The 21,462-nt window shown below is 31.5% G+C and overlaps 2 protein-coding genes across 2 annotated transcripts; both read right to left on the bottom strand.

Annotated features, from left to right (window-relative positions):
• Positions 1 to 1,859: 1,859 nt before the first annotated feature.
• Positions 1,860 to 7,013, bottom strand: LOC133175948 (beta-1,3-glucan-binding protein-like). The gene is made up of 11 exons (XM_061311104.1): positions 6,880 to 7,013; positions 5,377 to 5,493; positions 4,269 to 4,396; positions 4,010 to 4,084; positions 3,833 to 3,899; positions 3,382 to 3,552; positions 3,131 to 3,208; positions 2,925 to 3,039; positions 2,740 to 2,808; positions 2,479 to 2,602; positions 1,860 to 2,061 (listed from the first exon to the last, which is right to left on the bottom strand). The coding sequence occupies exons 1-11, from the start codon at positions 6,989 to 6,991 to the stop codon at positions 1,864 to 1,866; spliced, it is 1,254 nt and encodes a 417-aa protein (XP_061167088.1). The 5' UTR covers positions 6,992 to 7,013; the 3' UTR covers positions 1,860 to 1,863.
• A 3,258-nt stretch (positions 7,014 to 10,271) lies between these two features.
• On the bottom strand, positions 10,272 to 15,425 carry LOC133175947 (beta-1,3-glucan-binding protein-like). The gene is made up of 12 exons (XM_061311103.1): positions 15,300 to 15,425; positions 14,512 to 14,592; positions 14,104 to 14,220; positions 13,734 to 13,861; positions 13,421 to 13,495; positions 13,197 to 13,263; positions 12,042 to 12,212; positions 11,876 to 11,953; positions 11,482 to 11,596; positions 11,069 to 11,137; positions 10,630 to 10,753; positions 10,272 to 10,469 (listed from the first exon to the last, which is right to left on the bottom strand). Exons 1-12 carry the CDS (start codon positions 15,409 to 15,411, stop codon positions 10,272 to 10,274), a joined length of 1,335 nt encoding a protein of 444 aa, XP_061167087.1. The 5' UTR covers positions 15,412 to 15,425.
• Between the last annotated feature and the right edge of the window lie 6,037 nt (positions 15,426 to 21,462).

Genomic DNA, 21,462 nt, shown 5'->3' with positions numbered 1-21,462 from the left:
GCTTGCAGTTACTTGGGAATAAACTTATCTGAAAACATAAAACTAGTCACTCTTCCAGAAAATGTAAGTCAAATCCAGCATCCGAAGCAAGTATGAGATTGTTCGTCCCTTGATGTATCATCCATGCAAGTTTGGTTCAGATAGGCCTTATAGTTACTTGGAAATGAGATCTGCTCCAAAAACATTAACCTGGTTACTCATCCGTAAAATGTAGGTCAGATCCAGCATCCGAAGCAAGTCCAGTAGTGTGAATCCTTAGGTTATCAATCATGCACGTTTGGTCAATATAGCGTTTAAAGATACTTGGAAAAGACATCTGCTCCAAAAACTTTAACCTGCTCACTCATCCGGAAAATGTAGGTCAGATTCAGCATCCGAAGCAAGTCCAGTAGTGTGAATCCTTAGATGTATCATCCATACAAGTTTAGTCAATACATGACTTATAGTTACTTGGAAATGAGATCTGCTCCAAAAACTTTAACCAGGTCACTCATCCGGAAAATATAAGTCAGATCCAGCATCCGAAGCAAGGCCAGTAGTGTGCATCCTTAGATGTATCACCCATGCAAGTTTGGTCAATATAGGGCTTATAATTACTTGGAAATGAGACCTGCTCCAAAAACTTTTAACCTGCTCCAAAAACATTAACCTGGTCATTCTTTAGCTGAAATTGCAGCATCTGAAACCTTGACAGGTACAATGAAACACACTAGAAGCATCTTCCATGCATCTCTGACTAATATAGGCCATAGAAGTACTTGAAAAGAAAACTGCTCCAAAAACCTTAACCTGGGACGCCGACGCCGAGGGTATTACATAAGTCCCCCAACTTTGTTGAGGTGAGCTAAAAATCAATATACATGTAGTTAATTGATAAAACGTTGTCGATATATATATCTAAATGTCGAATTGAAGACCACAGCATGGAGAAATTTTTGAATAAAGCCCGATTCATAAAAATACAAAACCAGCAATGCTTATAACGGGACAAATTAGTACCCATAAAATTTCCAACAGATTGTCAGAAATCATCATTTCACATAATTATTGTAAATACATTTATGTAAAATGTTTAAACATTCATTTCTCTGAAAACTTATAGGTCATTATGACAAGCAAAACGATGAAAATCAAAATATGACACTATGCTTACAGCAAATAATGCTCTGAGCATAATGTATAAATGAAACAATAAAAAATCCGATAACAAACGAACAACCCCCCCAAAAAAAATTTGGAAAAATAGTTAGGCAAGACAAAGTGATGAGTGATTGATTGCTAAAGGTTGACACACTTAGGATTTGACAACTAATAAATGGTCAATCTTTAACATCACAGGACTAATATCTCATACAAATATATTTTCATTTTCCTTCCAATTATCCCAAGCATTTCTACACGAATATAGACAAGTAATATAAATCATATACGGTACCAATTTTTATGCACCAGATGCGCATTTCGACAAATTATGTCTCTTCAGTGATGCTCAAGCCGAAACGTCGGAAATCCAAAATATTTAAATAAAAAAGACTTGGAAGAGCTGAAAAAAGGTGCCAAAGACTGGAGCTAAATACGTCGAAGGATCAGAGCTATGCATGAGGGAGATAATCCTTAATTTTGAAATAATTTTCTAAATTTTACCACAGCAATTAAATATATATCCCGTATTTTCAAGCTAGTATCGAGTACCAGGTAACTCTCGAGGACGAACAGTCCACCAGCAGAGGCCTCGACCCAGGGGTCACTGACATTTTTCAAACTTTTATTCCACCTACTGTAATAGTATTCAAAATATTTCTCCCAGAGTTTTAATTGTAGACACATTAAACAAAGCATTATGGTATACAGCAATGATATATTTTAATACTGAATCATTTCTACATAATCAATCAACATAGCCACGTCGTCTCCGTGCCATGTGGGTAACCAGTCTCCCCTTTTTTCCCAGAAGTCCTTCTTGGGATGTGGCGAGCTTCTGTGCCAGGGTTTGGGTGTGTTATAATGGGCACTATCACTGAAGAATCCTCCGCCAACAGCAACATTTAAAATAAGATGGAACTAAAAAAAAAAGAAAAAAAATATAGAGAGAAAAAGATTATATATATATATATACACTGCTTTCTTAATCGTATAGGTCATTTACATGTAAATCAAGGGTAGTTCACCTGACTGTCAAATACATTGAAATTTCCTATACCGTCCTTTCCCAGAACATTTCTTGTTTCAATTGCAAAACTATTTTAAATCAGTTGGTGTTTTCTAGCAGGTATAGTATGGGCTATTTTGACATTTTGCTGAACAGAGTTAATTGATATGTACAAATGTTGCTATAAAAACGCATTGTATAACTCTTTTCCTCCCTTATGCAAATAATTCACATAAATTCGTGAACAACAGTTCTCCGACAAAGCATCTCAGCATAGTATTCTATCCTATGATTGTGTTAAAAGGAAATGTTATATAAATTTTACATACAGAATGATCAAACGGGGCATTATGATGACTACCCCAGATGTTATTGCCATGGAAATGTGCCCAATTCCAGAAACCTTGGCTAGGAGTGGTAATATGCATGATTTCCTGATTATCAACATATGTTCTACAAAGAAAAAATATATATTCAAAAGGGTTATATGAAAAAATGCATCTGTATTTCATAGTTTACGAAAATTTAACAAAAAGATTAATAAATTTTCTGTGTGCATGTATGTACGACTTTTTAAATGATGTACTCACATAATATGGTGGTCTGTCCATTCCAGTGAGTAGGTATGCCATCCGTGCCAATCTCCACTAGGAGCATGTCTGAAAAATATTAATAAATTTAATCAGCAGTTTTAATCTTACGTGTTTGATTAATGAAAAAAATAATCAAAACGCCTGCATATGTAAAATTGGATGTATAAAACATTACGCCTTACTTTCCTTTATGGGTTAGGTAATAAGCATTATGTGCTGCATCAGGGCCCCAGTGCAGAGTGGATGCTACATAACTAACACCATGGTTAGAGCCATGTTCCTCTGCTCTTAGGTTTCCTATTAAAAATATATCATGAAACAATATGAGAAAGGTCGATCTTTAATTTTGAAAAAAAATGTCAGTTACAGATAAAATCTACATGTATACCCCTTGATTCCATGATGTCAATTTCACCAGATCTTGGCCAACTTCCATAATGCTTATGACAGGACAGTAACCAAATTGCTAAATACGATAATAATGATATTAAATAAAGATATCAAAAATTAAATTCCTCACAAGAAATAAAAAAAATATAAAATAAGTAATTCAACATTAATGCTCACTTAATTTAAATATGAAAAACAAAGAAGAACAAGTGAATTAATAAACCTGTTAAAAATGTTTGCTCTTGTTACCTGGCCAAAGCCAATCTCCTTTTGGAATACGAGCACGTACATTGACACGCCCATATGTAAGGCAAGCATGAGAGGTAATTTTGCCTGACATTACAGGAGGGAGAATCTCGTGTCCATAAGCTGACTTAGAACAGCCGGAATTTGCTCCATTAGTACAGGTATGATACATGCCTGAATAGACAGTAAACTGACTTCTAAAAGGTGTTCAATGGAAATAACATATTGATTTTTTTTTTGGGGGGGGGGGGGATTTATTACTTAAAGACTTCCCATTAACAATCCACAAGTTACGAAATTTTCAATTTCTCAAAATCTTGATTCTGTATACTAGTATTTTCTTTATAATGTTGAACTTAAGACGTTGAAACCTCTAAATACTATATGAGATCTATGAGTTTTGAAAATGGCGATAGCAATTTTAGTTTTCAATTAGCATACAAAGAAAACATACTATTTAGGTCCATACGGCCATTGTAGAGTTTACCGTTATCAAAAGAAGGATGGTCTACTGTAAGTGTCTATTAAAGGAAAATGTTTTTATTTGTTAGTTAATACTTATTTTCTTACTTTTTCAGTTTGATTCTAAAAAAAATATTGATGTTGAAATGAATTAAGAGAAAGTCAATACTGGTTTCATGTATAAATATCCATTTGAAGCGTATAAGTTATTGTGTTCTGGTGTATAAACTTGGAACTCTCCATTCTGAAAAAGAAAAATAACCCCATCATTTCATTTCAAAAAACTGTAAATATTGTCGAATACAGTGTGTATCTTTAATAAATCTTTTTCACAGTTAATATCGATACTTCGTTTTCATTATTAATTTTCAAATGATCAGTAAACTCTAGTTCTGAGAGATAGTATATAAAAAGTAACAACAACTTACACCCCCTCCCCACGCAGTGACATCAATAGTGTAATGACTTTTATCAAAAGAGTTGAAATCGTCCCTGAACACTGTGTATGATCTTCTTCCTTTTCGGGGTACCATAAGTCCCCGTGGTACCAGAGAAACTGGAAAACAAATAACAAATAATAAACAAGCTAATTCATAGAATTTGTGTACCCCGGTTGAGGAAAATAAAGAAGGTGTAACTCGAAAAAATATGTAAATAGAGAAAGAAAAGGGTCAACTTTGAAATTTCAGCTTTTTTGCCTTAAAGTTAATATGAGTCTTTTTAAAATTAAAGGAATTCAAAACATAAAGTTTCATTGCAAAATCTTACAGAAAAACTAAAACTTTCATCGTACAACTATGTATGCAATATATATTTCTGACATAGATCTTTGACCTTTTGTCCTTAAAATGAGATCACATGAATGTCAAAGGGAATTGTGATATAAAAATTCATTGCAAAAGCCTAAAGGCTTTATAAAAGATATTTTCTGGAAGTGAAAGTCTTACACACGAACAGAAGAACGTATGTAATTCTGACCTTGACCTTTTGAACTCATAATCAATAGAGATCTTTTTAGGGCCATACGGAATTGTGATATAAAAATTTCCGTTGACCTCAAAATCAATATGAGTCTTCTATAGACCATAGGGAATTGTGGTATAAAATTGCATTGCAAAAACTCAAAGGCTTATGATTAAAAGGTTATACACAGACAGAATCACAGACGGAGAGCTAGACAGACGGCCGGGCGGACGGACAGACCCAAATTAAATTCCCCACTTTCAGTGAAAAAATCACATATTAACTTTAAGTCAGCTTATTTTCTAAATATTTATTGCTTTATTGGTTTGATGGTTCGTTCATACATTTGCCTGAAAAAATCATGAATCGCAAAAAAAAAAAAAAAAAAAAAAAAAAAAAATTGGTCAACATTTTTAATTTAGAGCCTCGATCTATCTAAAATCCCTTCAATATAAAACCTTGTTCAAGAAAAAGATTTTCTTCTTCTAATCCATATATTGTTAAGAGAACATAAAATTTTAAAGTATTATTTTATTAGTTAACATTGCTGGTATGCTGAGATCCTGCACATACCTTTGGTCCACTCTGAGTCAATCCATTCGCTGTTGTAGAGAACCGAAGTCTTGTATTCTACTAGGTCACCTGTTTGGGCATCAGCGTCAATGTCTACGTACTCCCATATATCGTCATCTAAAATAAAATATAATATTTCTGTATTTCCAAAAAAAATGTTAAATGCATGCTTACAATACAAAATGTACAAAATCTTTTAAAAAAAGTTCTGTTGAATCTTAAATTTAAAAAAAAAATAAATAAAGTTTTCCTGTTGAAAGTGAGCAATTTTACGAAGAATATATAATGTGTCTATATTTTATTAACTGTAAGGAAAATAAATTGATGGAATACTTAGGGGCACTATATCGTTATTCCTACCGTTTTTGGCCTCAACGACGTACTTTCTCTCTCCATTCCTTGAGCGGACTGTGTAGATAACATGCTTTATACCATCCTCATCTTAAAAGTAAAAGTTTGATAAATCTTTTAAAATATGGTTATCTTTTCATTCCTTTATCATTATAATATTTTCTCTTTTGTGTATTATGATTTTTCTCATAAAGAAAATTATGATTCAAACTTCTGGAAAAAACGTACATTATTTTCTGTTCATGAGAAATCTCGTAATCTTATACTGAAATGAGCTTACTCAAAATTATTCTCAATAGTTCTTTTATATAGATGTAATTATAACACGTATGAAATGTATCAAGAGTCTAATCTGTTTTCAAAATATATATGAAAGACTTACTAAACCTTAAGATGTCTTAAATTAACACTTTCATGATTGTGAAGTTCATTCTCACTACTTAATTCTTGAAATTTGTATATTTGTATACGGTATTTTGAATTGTTAATCACAATAAAGATAAGGAAATAAATGTAAGATATAATCGTCAGTAGTAAATAAGATTATAGTAATTTTTAAATTATTTATAGTATCAAACAGTGATTTATTTTGTAATTCTCTTCTTTCGACTACGACTGCTTTCTTGTGCAATTGTGCAAAAGAAAAAAATATTGAATTTTGAGAAATAGCAAAATGGTAATTTCTTAAATTACGGTTTGCTTTTGAAGATTACCATCAAAGTGTCCGAAATCTGAATTTTATGCTCTGAAATATCCAACTAAATATTGTACTATATGTGACTTATTTTGATACACATATTGCCTTAACACAATACTCTTGCCTCCAACAAAGTCTGTGTGTTTCTACGTTCTACTTCTATGTAAAACGATCAAATGACCCATGGCCGATGTCTTAATCATATCTTGGAGTATAATTATTTTTTTCTTAAGAAAAAAAAATATATATAAGAAAATGAACTTATTGAAGTTGTTCACTTGGAGATCAGCGATTTTTTTTTATTCTTTGTGCCAACATAGTTCAGTCCATCAGACTGGAACTAAGGAGCCTTGAAAGCAAAGGAGACATGGTTTTCCTGATGCTGTTGCAAGCAATAATTGCAAAATTTTGTAAATTCATAAAAAATATATAATTGTCCGTTTTGCTCTACTTACCAACGAGTCCTAATCTTAACCCAGACTCCCCTGTTATGGTGACTTCTGGGTAGAAAGATTTAGAGGTCACAACAACAGAAACTAGAAACAACAGGCAAACCGCACACCGCATGTTTGATTTCTACGGTCTCCTTTAGACGAACGTGTTCATTTATATAGACAGAAAGAAGCTACCTTATCTGACCTTATTTGTCTATCTTTTCATATAAATACGTTATTTAACAAGAATGTGTCAAGTTCGATATTATAATGAATACCTTTTCTCTGTATTTAATGAAATGAACTAGATATGCAGAAGTCGGGCAATGAAGGTATCCATCGATAAATGATAATACAATACCGGACAGCAAATTTGCCATTTTACAGATATAGACGTATAAAAACATATCATTGGCTAACAAGAACACAGCACCTCATGAACCAAACGTCATCTTCAGTACATTCAAAATGAGAAATGTGAAGATGGTACATGTGTTCAAAATTGGTATCTTTATTTTAAATTCAAAATATGTGGGGTTTTGGATAGGACCTAAAATATATTTAAGACATACTCTAAATGGCTCTGGAAAAAATCTTTATTTTCCTATTTTTTGTAAAATATAAAGTTTCGAATGGAATAATGTATGGCCCAGAAGATACTTTGTGCATAACGTTATCAGATTCTTGCTTTGTAGAGCACCATCAGTCTCAAACAATGAAATTAGAGACTAGTCTGAAAACGATATGAAAGGATCTGAAACAGAGGTAGGTTAATTCCAATGGAAAGTCTATATATTTTCAAACGTGGTTCATCGAAACTGTCATATGCTTATTTTAAGCTGGGGCATTTTTTTAAAAAAAATGTTCATCTAAACAACTTTATATGTTTATTAACTTGTATGCTTAAATTTGTCCATAATACATTAATACCAGTGAAAAAATGAAAACGTCACGAATAAGCTGTAATAGTTATGTATTCAAATAAGATATAACATAAACTATATGTATTTTATTTATATCACAAAATATAAACACGTATGCCGCTTCTTTGGAATTTTTAAAGAAAGTTGCAAGGTGTAAAATATCAAAAAAACAGTAGAGTATGAAAGAAACGTTCTTTATCCGAGTTTGTATCGATTTAAGTTTGAGGACGATTTGGTAGGCATATAATTTGCATGAATACCAATAAAATGGTAATGGAAAAAAATAATTGTTTTTTCAAGTATAATTTCTATCGCCTTTATAAATAATTAAAAAAGACAAATTTTTCTACTTTTGCACTCAGTGTTCCGGTCAATAGTCTCATAACAAGCATACTGTACACCTACTACAGTGTACATCTAGACGTGACACATTTATGATTATGACTAAGTCACTTATAATTCACAGATAAGACAGAATGGTTATGCCAGTCCCTCTGATAAAAACCATAGCTTTTTTTGTATATATGTGATTAAGGTACATGTAAGTATATTGAAAATTCGCCATGAAGGAAGAACTTTGTGACAGTACAATAGAAGCAAAAATGTCATTGATTCAAGATTTTGTTGGCGAAGTATGTGTATTGTTTAAAAAACAAAATGATCTATCGATCTCATGTAATAAAATTTACTACAATTGTTGAGGGTATATAGTATATATGTATATGTGCATACAGATAAGGTTCTTTGCAAATAACAATGTTTTACTCTGGTGTCTTTGAAAACAAAAACTATATGATTCTTGTGATTCATTATTGAAGGCGCTCTTTTTTAAATCAACTACTGGTATACATGAATGCTTGCCATTTAATTCAACGTTTGATCTCTCTAACTCATTTAGGGGGGAACAAGCAAATTCAAAGAATTGTGGTCCCCCGCTTTTGGTGTCTTAGTGGACAGAATGCCATTATTTATGGCATATTGTTAAAGTCTTGTTTGTGTGTCCTGATTTGTCTGTGCATTATACCAATAAGTACATACATTACTGAATTAATAACACTTATGGTAAAGATTATAGCTTCTCAAAACTACATCAAACTTTAAGATCAAGATCATGAGGTCAAATATCATAATAAAATCCCTAAGTTCTTGTCACAAGTAATGTACGTGTGAAAAAAATCAAAATATATATTGATATACAGTTCTTGAAACAGGTAATGCACATGCCAAATGTAATGTTATCATGGAACAATGTTAATTCTTTTGAAAATTAGGTCGAACTTCAAAGTCATGGGGTTAAAAATCATAGTAGAAATGCTTGTCACAGGTAATGCACGTATTAAATTTTAATGCCCTTTCTTCTCTCCTTCAAAAGTAAGCAACACTGATGAAATGTTGGAAAATTAGGTCATACTTGAAGGTCAAAGTCAAGGGGTAAATATCACAGCACATTCGGAAACATCTTGACACAGGTAATTCACTTGTCAAATATGAACGCCCTATCATATGTCATTCGAAAGTAATAAACAAAGTTGATTTTTTTGAAAATTATATCACACATGAAGGTCAAGGGGTCAAAAATCATAGCATGCTAGGAAACACTTGTCACAGGTAATGAACATGTTAAATATGAAAGTCCTGTCTATTCTCAATCAGTTATAAGCAAAGATAAAAATTTTGAAAATTGGGTCAAACTTCAAGTCTGTCACAGGGTCAAAAACCATAGTATAATTGGAAAGGTCTTGTCACGGGTAATGTACATATGTAATATGAAAGCCCTATCGTTTTTCATTCAAATTTTATGACCAATTTAAAGTAAATAAATGTTATAATTTTTGAAAGGTAGATCAAACATCAAGGTCGAGGTCAATCATAGTATATTTGGAAAGTTCTTATCACAGGTAATGCACATGTCAAATATGAAAGTCCTATCTCTTCTCAATCAAACGTTATTAGCAAAGATAATTTTTTTTTTCGAAAAATAGGCCAAACTTCAAGGTCAAGGTCACAGAATAAAAAAACATAGTACATGTGTATATTTGGAAAGGTTCTGCCAAAGGTAATATACAGGTGTAATATAAAAGCCCCATCTTTTCTCATTCAAAAGTTATGACAATTTTAAAGTAATGTTAAAATTTTTTATGAGTTGGTTCAGACTTCAACGCCACGGGGTCAAAAATCATATATATTTGGAAAGATCTTGTCACAGGTAATGCGAAATATGAAAGCCCTATCTCTTTTCATTCAAAAATTATGACCAAGGTCAAAGTGATTTGACAAACAGACAGACTAATAAGATTTAATGTCCCCTCGCTTTCGCAAAAGCAGGGGACAAAAAAGCTGTACGCGTATTTATGTTACTCTATACGTACACGATTTTATAACACTTAACACAAGTCTTGTGATAAACGAATATTCAAGCTTTGTATGGATTTATTTTTATATTTCATAGAAATAAATGTTTCGTATTCAAGTCATTACGGATCAAAATCACTAATACTGAATCATTTCTACATAATCAATCAACATAGCCACGTCGTCACCGTGCCAAGTGGGTAACCAGTTACCCCTGTGTTCCCAGAAGTCCCTCATTGGGTGAGAGGAACCTCCATGCCAAGGTTTGGGTGTGTTATACTGGGCGTTGTCACCAAAATAACCACCTCCTACGGCCACATTGAGGAGAAGATGGAACTAAAAACAATATTTAAAGTTTCCTTTAAATTCTCTTAAAAATGTTAAATTTTTATTAAATATATTACGTTTTCCTCTAAGTAATTAATTGCATTATAAATACTAAAAGATTTTGAAATTCATAATAAATGCAAGGGATTGAGTAATTTGATACACATACAGGTTGATCAAAGGGTGCATTATGTGAGTTTCCCCAGATGTTGTGCCCGGAGAAATGTGCCCAGTTCCAGAATCCTTGGGATGGAGTGGTAATGTGCATGATTTCCTGGTTATCAACATATGTGCTGCAAGGTGTACGGGAATTTACTTTCGTCTTCTGTTCCCCAATCTTAGATTTTTTTTTTTTTAGATCTTAGATGTATTTTTTCAGAAATGTTTAGCTCTCCTAAACTATGAAATTCAACAGAAAAGCGATTGAATTCCTTAATTCTTAATTGAATTCCATATTTTTTAATATATCTTTTTCATGTTAATAATTATGAACTAAAATGTTGATTTTAGTCATACATGTTGAATTCATTTGTAGAAGGTCATTTTTAACCTTGTTCTATCTCATTACTGATGGGAAGCTGTCTAACATTTGCAAAACATGTACTTACATAATGTGACGATCTGTCCACTCCAGAGAATAGGTATGCCAGCCATGCCAGTCTCCTCCGTTAGAGTGTCTGAAAATTTAGGCACTTCTCAATCTTTATTTTGTTGCTTTGGAAGAAGCCTATTCATGATCATTTTTACTCTAAAACATATTATTTTCAGCACTGAATTTGATAAATAACTTGCTGAGAAGCTTAGGTAAAATGAAAATAGTTAAAAAAACAATTATATACTCAAAAAATATTCTGCGGTTGTTTTGTTTTGTGGAAAGAATGTGTTTTCATATCCAATAGCAATGATATGATTTTCTTTAATCAGTTAGCGTTTATGTAGAAAAAAAGAAATTAACTGCTGTCAAATCAATTGTGGTACTTGTCTCTTTCGTATTTGCTGATAATTACAAAGTGTTCCTTACTTTCCCTTGTGTGTGAGATAATAGGCATTGTGTTGATAGTCTGGACCCCAGTGTAAAGTTGAGGCAATATAGCTTACACCATGGTTAGATCCACCCTCCATTACTCTCAAATTTCCTATGTACAAAAATATCTTTTAAATTTTAAATTTGCTTTTATTTCGCCGTAATCTTTAACATATAAAAGAATTGCAAGCTATTTCATTTACAATCTTTCTGGAAATTTAGTTAACAATATGCTGCTGCAATATTATGTACTGTATACATGTATATTTAATAATTAACTGTACATAATGTAAAATTTATCTAAATATCATCTGTCATCTTGAATGCAGTTTTCTTCCACTGAAACATAAGTATTACAGAGAGATTCTGACTCTCTCTGGAACATGTTTACCTTTAGATTCCATCATGTCAATTTCACCAGATCTTGGCCACCCTCCGTAATGATTATCACGGGGCAGCATCCAGATAGCTATTCAAAAAAGAAAACAATAATTTGAATCTCCATTAAATCGGCTATAGTAAATTTCAAATTGTATTTTAAGAGTTTTGAACGAAACCTGGCCAAATCCAATCTCCTTTAGGAATTCTAGCGCGAACATTGACACGCCCATATTTGATTGCAGCATGTGACGTCACTTTTCCTGACATAATTGGCGGGAGAATTTCCTGCCCAAATGCTGTTCTGTCACAGCCCCAGTTTGCTCCATTTGTACAGGTTCCCCACAAATCTAAACAAATATTTCTTGAAAATAGACAAAAATGCTAAGTTTTTTTTTTTTTAGAATCATGAGATATTATAAAGGTGCTTGGACACAGATTTGAAGTTAATATTTTCTCAAATTTTCTGTATAATTTCATGACTTATATGTTACTATAGCATTTCATACTAAAATATAATAAAAATCTTATTTCATCTCGAAGTTATTGAAACTTCAAATTTCTAAACGCGTTTGATTGACACATCCTTGCACTTTCACAAATTTTAATTTTATTCTTAATACTTAAGAAAACTGGCAATTTTGTTGTGTATTAATGAAAAATATTAAAACTATAATCCAGAAAATTCAGAGTAGAAATGTTCGAAAGCAAAACCCACTCACAGTATTGTCAGTCCATGCTCAGTGGTGTGTGCAGACTTTAACAAGTGAACACACCCGGTGAATCGTAAACATTAACAATAACAGAGCTCGTGCAGGTGTTTACAAAAACAGTTTACGTTTCACGGGTGTATTCAATTTGTTAAACTCTGTACACAACACTGAGCACGGGCTGACGATATTAGTGAGGGGGTTTGCTTTTGCACATTTCTACTCTGAATTTTCTGGATTATAGATGTAATGTTTTTCATTAATACACAACAAAATCGCTTCTTTTCTTAAATATTAAGGATAAAGATAAAATTTGTGAAAGTGCAAGGATGTGTTAATCAAACGCTTCCAGGAATTCGTAGTTCCAATAATTTCCAGATAAAATAAGTTTTTAAATCTATTTTCGTGTGAAATGCTATTGAAATATATAAGTCGTGATATTATACAGAAAATTTGTGAAAATATTAACTTCAAATCTGTGTCTAAGCACCTTTAAGACAATAATTATATATATATATATATATATATATATATATATATATATATATATATATATATATATATATATATATATTATATATATATATATATATATATCAATGCTTTCGGTGCAAGACAGCTCACCTCTACAGACCATTCTTCCGTTGTAAAGTTTGCCATTATCAAAAGATGGATGGTCGACGGTAAGTGTCTACAAGTATTCAAACATCTTTTAATTTTTTTTTTCGATGTGTTTGGAATATTGGTTATGAACATCATAATTATATGCATATATAAAAGACTTTCTTCCTTTTCCCATATTCTAAATGTAAGTGTAAATACTTTGACTGTGATAATTTTTGGTTTACCGGTTTCAAGTACAAGTATCCATTGGCTGCATGCAAGTTGCTATGCTCCGGTGTGTAAACCTGGAACTCGCCATTCTGAAGTAACGCAATTGACAGTAATATTTACCTTACGAAAGCGTTACGGTATATTTGTGACAAAAATAAATAAATAAATAAACATAACATTCTTTAAAAATTCTTATGTACTAGTAACCCCAACCCCAACTTCCCAAAATGATTAAATGAATAAATGATTTTTAAATATTAAAGAAATAAATGAATAATTTGTATATTTCCTCGAGTTTTTGTTATTATATCACGTTTGATAGCTTACCCCGCCTCCCCATGAACTGACTTCTGTTGTGTAAGAGGCTTTGTTGAAGGAGTTGAAGTCGTCCCTGAATACGGTGTAGGACCTCCTGCTCTTTTTGGGCATCATAAAATCTCTTGGTACGAGAATCACTATACGAAATAAAGGGAAAAAATTTAAAAAGTCTTAGAAATGTAGAGGAGTTTGATAATAGCTCTCCTCTTCGCTTAATTTTGCTTAAGGCATCCATGCCTGTTGTCCAATACTTTTTTCTTTTACTTTCACCATTAAGAATGGGAAAAAAAAAACCATTGTTTTACTCTAAAGTTTCAAAAAAAATTGCATCCTATAAAAATCAAGTAATGAGATTTCAATTTAAAAAAAAAAGCCCCACCTTTGTTCCAAGTGGAGTCGATCCATTCATTGTGATTTAAAACAGAAGTTTTGTATTCTACGAGGTCCCCAGTTTGAGCGTTTGCATCAAGATCCACGTATTCCCAAAGATCATCATCTATTTACATTAACAGAGAATGGATTGTTAAAATATTCTATATTCGTATATCACACTTCATTTTAATATTGGTAATTTCTCGTAAAAGCATTGAAAATCTAGAGTAGGTTAAAATCCACATTATTTACTGGTGTCTTTTCTCACCATGTAATTTGTTTCAGATGTATGTTTTATTTTGTCAAACAAAAAATGTGAAATTCATCATGACTAGCTTTGTGGAATGCTATATTGCAAAATGAATTATGTCAGGTCACAGAAATGCAAAAGATTGAAAATCAAAATGCCCCCTACCATTTTTGGATTCGACTCTAAATGTCTTTTCTCCATTCTCAGTGCGGACTGCATAGATTACATGGGATATACCATTTTCATCTGTAAAATGAAGATAAGTTGTTTTTATAATTCAGTTTGCACGAAAGATATATTAATAATAAAATGCATAACACAAACAAACTTTTTTTTTTCAAAGAAATCAACAATTTGTAATTGATTTATGTTCCTATAATTTTTATCTGAGAAAGAAAGATCTTGTAATAATGTCATAAATTTGTATAGATTGACATAGAAAATGGCACAAAATCACATTTTTGAACCCCAAAGAAAATCAACGATTTAAAATCTACGATTTCTCTCTCTATATTCCGGGAATTTATTTTTCACATTCAAAATCAGTTACAATTTTAAAATATTTTTAACTTCAACTATCAATTCATGCATTGAAATTTTGCATGGTTTGCCATGTTTTGTGTTATTTATATCCTTAATATTTCAAGATATATTTTTCTTTTCTCCTTTTTTGTAGATATAATGTAAGAGGTGCTATCTTATACAATTATCAACGCTATATAACGCAGAGTGGAACAAGAAACATGAGATTCTCTATCTTTTTTCCTTTTTTATGTATTAAATTTACATTATTCTTAATTACCGACGACTTGTTGTTTAATACAAAAGAATAATATAAGAAAGGAGCATTGTTTTTAATACCATTCACGCAAGATACTCATTTTATATTATACTAAATATGGCAACAAAAAAAAAAAAAAAAAAAAAAAAAAAAAAAAAAAGAAAACACCCACCTGCAAGTCCCAGCCTCAGTCCTGACTCTCCGGTGATGGAGACTTCAGGGTAAAATTGTTTAGAGGCGACCACTAAGGTGACCAGAAGTAGGGCACATCCGATCTCCCTCATTGCTGACCACTGTTCCACTTTTTTGACCCCTCCTTATCACTTTTATACGAGGAATTCATGACCTGTCTTCAGCTGCCTTCAGCGCCTAAAGTTGCAAAAGTCCTGATAAGAAACATATCGTCGTATATTCCTATGCTGATTTCTTTTGTCTTTTTGTAGATATCGCCTCTTAATCCACCCCAACCCCCGCATTTTTCTTCAAAGAAGTTTCCTTACTGTCACTGCAGAGGCACATAACGTTACTTATTTTCTTTATATACACTGTATATATAATACTTTTATGAAAATTAGTTAAATCTGATTCGTCGGGAAACATTTCTTAAAAACACTATTACCCGCTGAATAATGAAGCCACGCCCTCCAGCATAGCAACAGTCAACATTGCTTGACGACGGGTGGTATTCCAAAAAATACTGACTGCGCAGAATTTATGCGCTTAAGGTTCACTGTAATATGGATTTGTATAAAACATTCAGTATAATATAACAAATATTGCATGTAGTTGAGTGTAACAATGAAAATTTTCGCCCCAAGAAAAACCATTGTCAACTGAGGCGCAGCCGATATTATATAAATATTGCATGTAGTTGAGTGTATAACATTGAAAATTTTCACTCCAAGAAAACCATTGTCAACCGAGGCGCAACTGAATGCTTTATACAAATACATTTTATAGTGAAACCTTGCGCTTATACATTCTGCGTTGTCAATATTTTTGGAATAACACCCGTCGTCAAGCAATGTTGACTGTTGCTACGCTGGAGGGCGTGGCTTCATTACTCAGCGGATAATAGTGTTTTTTAACAAATGTTTCTCGAAGAATCAGATTCAACTAATTGATATGAAAGTATTATATATATATATATATATATATATATATATATATATATATATATATATATATATATATATATATATATATATATATATATATATATATATAATATACAGTTATGGAATGGGTATGAGGGAAATAGCAAATTTATGGTTCCCCGAGGGAGGAAACTATTTCCCCGAGAAGATACTATTTCCCCCATCTGAGAACTACTCCCTGAAAAATCAGAGCTACTCCCTGGGACTACTCCCTCATGAATATTTATTATTTATTTTAACCAAATAAAATGAACAGTGGGCGGAGCGTTCAAGGAATCTCGAGTCCGTGACGTAATGTTATTAGCAATGTAATTATGACGTCAAAACATTTCGACATGCGATGTCAAAATCATACTGGAATTTCTAAGCAAAAAGAGGACAACGATAATCCTTGGAAATATCAGTGAAATTATTTTTTTTTTAAATAATTTTATTTTTTCCGCATTGATGCATTATATATTTAACAAAATTGGAATCACGTGCATTTTTTATTTATATAAATGTCTCTATATTGTTTTAAAAATGTCGAAGTCTCTATACTTAATAAATCTCCTTTGTTTGTTTCGGTATAATAAAACAGTTATGGAATGGGTACTCGGGAAATATCAAATTTATGGTTCCCCTCGGCAGGAAACTATTTCCCTCGGCGGCTTCGCCGCCTCGGGAAATAGTTTCCTCCCTCGGGGAACCATAAATTTGCTATTTCCCTCATACCTATTCCATAACTGTATAATATATATATAAGAAAAGAAAAAATCTGTATCACTGATTACTATGGCATGTCACTTGCAATATTCGATATTTTCCATTTGTATTGTATAAAATTCCATTGTATTGTATAATTTTCCATTTATATTGTATAATTTTCCATTTGTATTTTATAATTTTTCATTTGCATTGTATATTTTTTATTTGATTGTATAATTTTTCATTTGTATTGTATAATTTTGCATTTGTTTGTATTGTATATTTTTTTTATTTGTATTGTATAATTTTTATTTGTATTCTGTAATTTTCCTTTTGTATTGTATAATTTTCCTTTTGTATTGTATACTTTTCCGTTTGTATTGTAAAATTATACAGTACAAATGGAAATTTATAGAACACAAATGGAAAATTATAGAATACAAATTGAAAACTATACAATACAAATTGAAAATTATACAATACAAATGGAAAATTATACACAACAAATGGAAAATTATAGAATACAAATAAAAATTATACAATACAAATGAAAAATTTTACAATACAAATAAAAAAAATACATGTAGTAGAATAAAAATTATAGAATATAAAAGGAATATTATAAAATACAATTGGAAAAGATCGAATTTTGCAACGTTTGACATGCCATAGATTACAGTTGCAACACCGTCGTGAGAAAACATGCTACACCGGATGCTAAAAGTACAGAAATTGCTTGCATTGGAAGGAGCCTGAAATGCACATATGTATCATAAATATATATATATATATATATATATATATATATATATATATATATATATATATATATATATATATATATATATATATATATATACACACACACACACACACCCCCCCACCCCCCACCCCCCCGTAAAGCAATTGTCAAATACAAACTCACTAATAATATAAATACTCCTTATTCTCTACTTCAGAAGAAAATTTCATGAAAATTTTATTTGAGACCTCTAGCTCTCTGTGTGCGTAATTATAAACAAAAACTGATTGTCTGTGCTTGTGCAGTCAGGCCATGATAATTAACAATTGTTTAATATGAATCTAACAGGTGCGTGATTTAATATAAACAATACATATAAAATTTTAGAACCATCTTATTACTTCCAAGAATACTTTAGCATATATAAAATCTATAAAGCAACAGTCCAAACAAACTCTTGGACTAAAAATACTTTTTTTCAATTTTCAGCAAGTTAGGATTTTCATTCATTAATAAAAAAAGAGAATTCAATAAAATCACTTCTGAGAAGCATAAAGCAAAGAATATCAGATCAATGCTTACAAAAGAAATATGCAAAGATTCATAATTCACCAGAACTAAAATATTACCAAATTGTTTTTGATAATTTTAAACGCTGTGGATACACCGATATATTAGGCTAAAAAGAGAACAGAGCTAGATAAATTATTAGCAGGTTGAGACTTAGTGCACATTATCTTGCCATAGAAAAAGGGTGACTTTTGTCTATACCCACAGATAAAAGATTTTGTAATATTTGCAACATAGGAGAGATTGAAGATGAGTTTCATTTTCTATTCAGCTGCCAAAAATACAATAATCATGGGTTAACTTTTGAAAGGAACTTGTTGAATTTTTATCAAGGGAAAACATCAAATATGTCTTATACTAAAAAAGTTAAGCTTTGCTTTAATAGCCAATGACCTGAAATACTGAAAATAACACACTCATTTATTTAAAAAATGTCATATATCTAGATTATATTACATAATTTTTGTACAAATGATTGTATGATTTATGAATATCTTCACATTCTAGAATATTGTTTAAATGTATGAACAAATAATTCTTATATGTTGTGCCTTTGCAATACAAATGGAAAATTATACAATACAAATAAAAATTTTACAATACAAATAAAAAATTATACAATACGAATGGAGAATTAAAGAATACAAATGAAAAATTATAGAATACAAATGGAAAATTATAGAATACAAATAAAAATTTACAATGCAAATGAAAAATTATAGGATACAAATGGAAAATTATACAATACAAATGGAAAATTATAAAATACAAATGGAAAATTATACAATACATATGGAAAATTATACAATGCAAAAGGAAAAGATCGAATATTGCAACGTTTGACATGCCATAATATACTGGATATGCAGTTTGCCTATTCAAAAAGGTGTACAATAGATCTAGAATACAACAGTATAATTTTTCCTCTGCTTATGTACAAGTTTCAAGTTTTTATTTAAGACAAAGACCCCAACTTGGGTATATGAATACAAATGATACAACAAAATAACATACAAGCATGAATGCATGAATGAGTGGCACTGTTAATTATATACATGTATAATTCAACATGTTCAAAACATCAAAGTATAGAAGGCCTCTGTTAGTATTAAATAAATCTATATGTATTACAACATATTTTAAACAGTAGTTATCATTAAATTTATTACTGACAATAAAATTTTGCAAAATTTGGGAAGTCCAAAAATGACTTTATATATAGCTTCCTGACAATTTAACAGGCAGGGGCGTCGGCAAAGGGGCGGCAGGGGCGGCGGTCGCCGCCCCAATAATTTAAAAAAAAAAAAAAGAATTTTAAATACGATATACAGAACTACAAAATTTGTAATGGCAATATCTTTGGTCAAGGGAGCGGCAAGAATAACGGCAATCTGAGGTCAATGGAGCGGCAAAGTGTGAAAGATATTGTTTACACAGACGCAAATTGGGATGTACTGTACGTGTATATATATGTCACAGTTGATATTTAATTAAATATTTTGTTAATAAATTATATTTGATTAGCGCGCATTGATAATCAAACATAGCGCCGTCTGTGTGAATGAGTGCCATGTGTGAATGTTTTGTTTTGTCACGTGATATTTCTATTTTTAGTTTACAAACTGACCAGGTATACGAATACGACCAGTGGACCAATGATAGACCACTATTTGATAATTAATATGCATGTATACTAACTTCGTGCACTACATAAGCGCTTATCCCGCCAAATCAAATAACTATTAGATTTCTACCTTTACGGTGTAAGAGGTCCAAACCTTTATGTTTGAAGTCATCGACTTTCACGATGATGTGATAATTATATTTCATATTTTATAATACTGGATACCTGGTAAGATTTATTTCTAATGATGTAAATACTTATTAAACCAATTTCGATAATACGTAATTTATCTTTATTGGCAGCGACGAGAATTTTCATGTTGTGTAATTTGTAATTTTGTTTAATGTGCTGTATTTGTCTCTTGTTAATGTGTGTGTGTTGTGAGTGTGTTTTCTATGTTTTCTAGGTTTCATTTCTTTGTTATCCTCATTAAAACTTCATAAATCCGAATCCAGCGTTATATTCTTTAACGATGACCCTGTGACATATATACCTGACAGTGTACCTGGTATGTGTAAACAAGCATGGTATCCATCGCTCAATGTGCAAGTTTGCTACAAATTCTTCATCAGGCCCACGGCTAGCAACGTTTTGGAAATTCTATTTTTGGGGGGCCGGTTGGGGATTCTCTAAGTTTCCGGATTTTTTTTCTCCCAAATGCTGGAATTTGCCCGAGTTTGACCTAACACCACCAAAAAGTTTGATGAAAAGGGGGGGGGGGGGAGCAGCGTCTAAATGAATTATGTTTTTACATATCGAAACTTAAGCAAAAAAACTATTCTCAGAAAAAGCTGAGAAATTGGGCAAATATTGGACCCCCCCCCCCTTCCTCACACCTTCCCCAGCGTATAACTGGCCTGTTCGTTGTCTAATGAATTGGTCGATCGATGTTTGTAAATCTTTGATGAATCGAAGTTATAAGCTATTAAATTAGAGCAAAATACTAAAGTACTGGGTAAAAATTACTATATATTTAAAACAACTTCAGTTGATTTTTTATGATGTCATACTGTTTTACATATTTAATTCTGCATTTTAAAAATGGAGGGATTGTGAAGGATTAATCAACCTATTCATTTTAAATTTCATAATTATGCATTCTTTCGGCAAATAACAATAAATATCATACAATAATAGAAAATTATATGTATTTTAATCTTTACCTCGTCATAAACCCTTCAAAGTTCTTTCTATGCTGTTTCGGGAAAAAAAAAAACTAGCTCCTAGTTATTTAAAAATATTTTGGTTTCGTTTTATTTATAGTATATGTAACTTGAAACACATAAAATTTTTTTGGTTGCATGTTTAATCAGTTAATTGTTCTTTATTTATCAGAAAATACCTCCAGGCTATTGACGTAATGGGAAAATATTAAGATATTGGCGGAAACTTTAATTACTTAGTTTACATGTATTTCACAAAAGTTGGTAAGGACCTCCCCCCCCCCCCCTTTTCGATCCAGTTCGCCTCCCCAATGTCAAATACTTGCCGACGCCCCTGACAGGTCATGAAATTTGATAACATTAGGGTTAGCATAAAAAATATTTGGAACAAG

This window comes from Saccostrea echinata, unplaced genomic scaffold (assembly GCF_033153115.1).
Source record: "Saccostrea echinata isolate AGI-Se365-2 ecotype Australia unplaced genomic scaffold, CSIRO_AGI_Sech_v1 ptg000064l, whole genome shotgun sequence".
Taxonomy (NCBI): Eukaryota; Metazoa; Mollusca; class Bivalvia; order Ostreida; family Ostreidae; genus Saccostrea; species Saccostrea echinata.
This window is presented reverse-complemented; position numbering and strand designations above follow the sequence as displayed.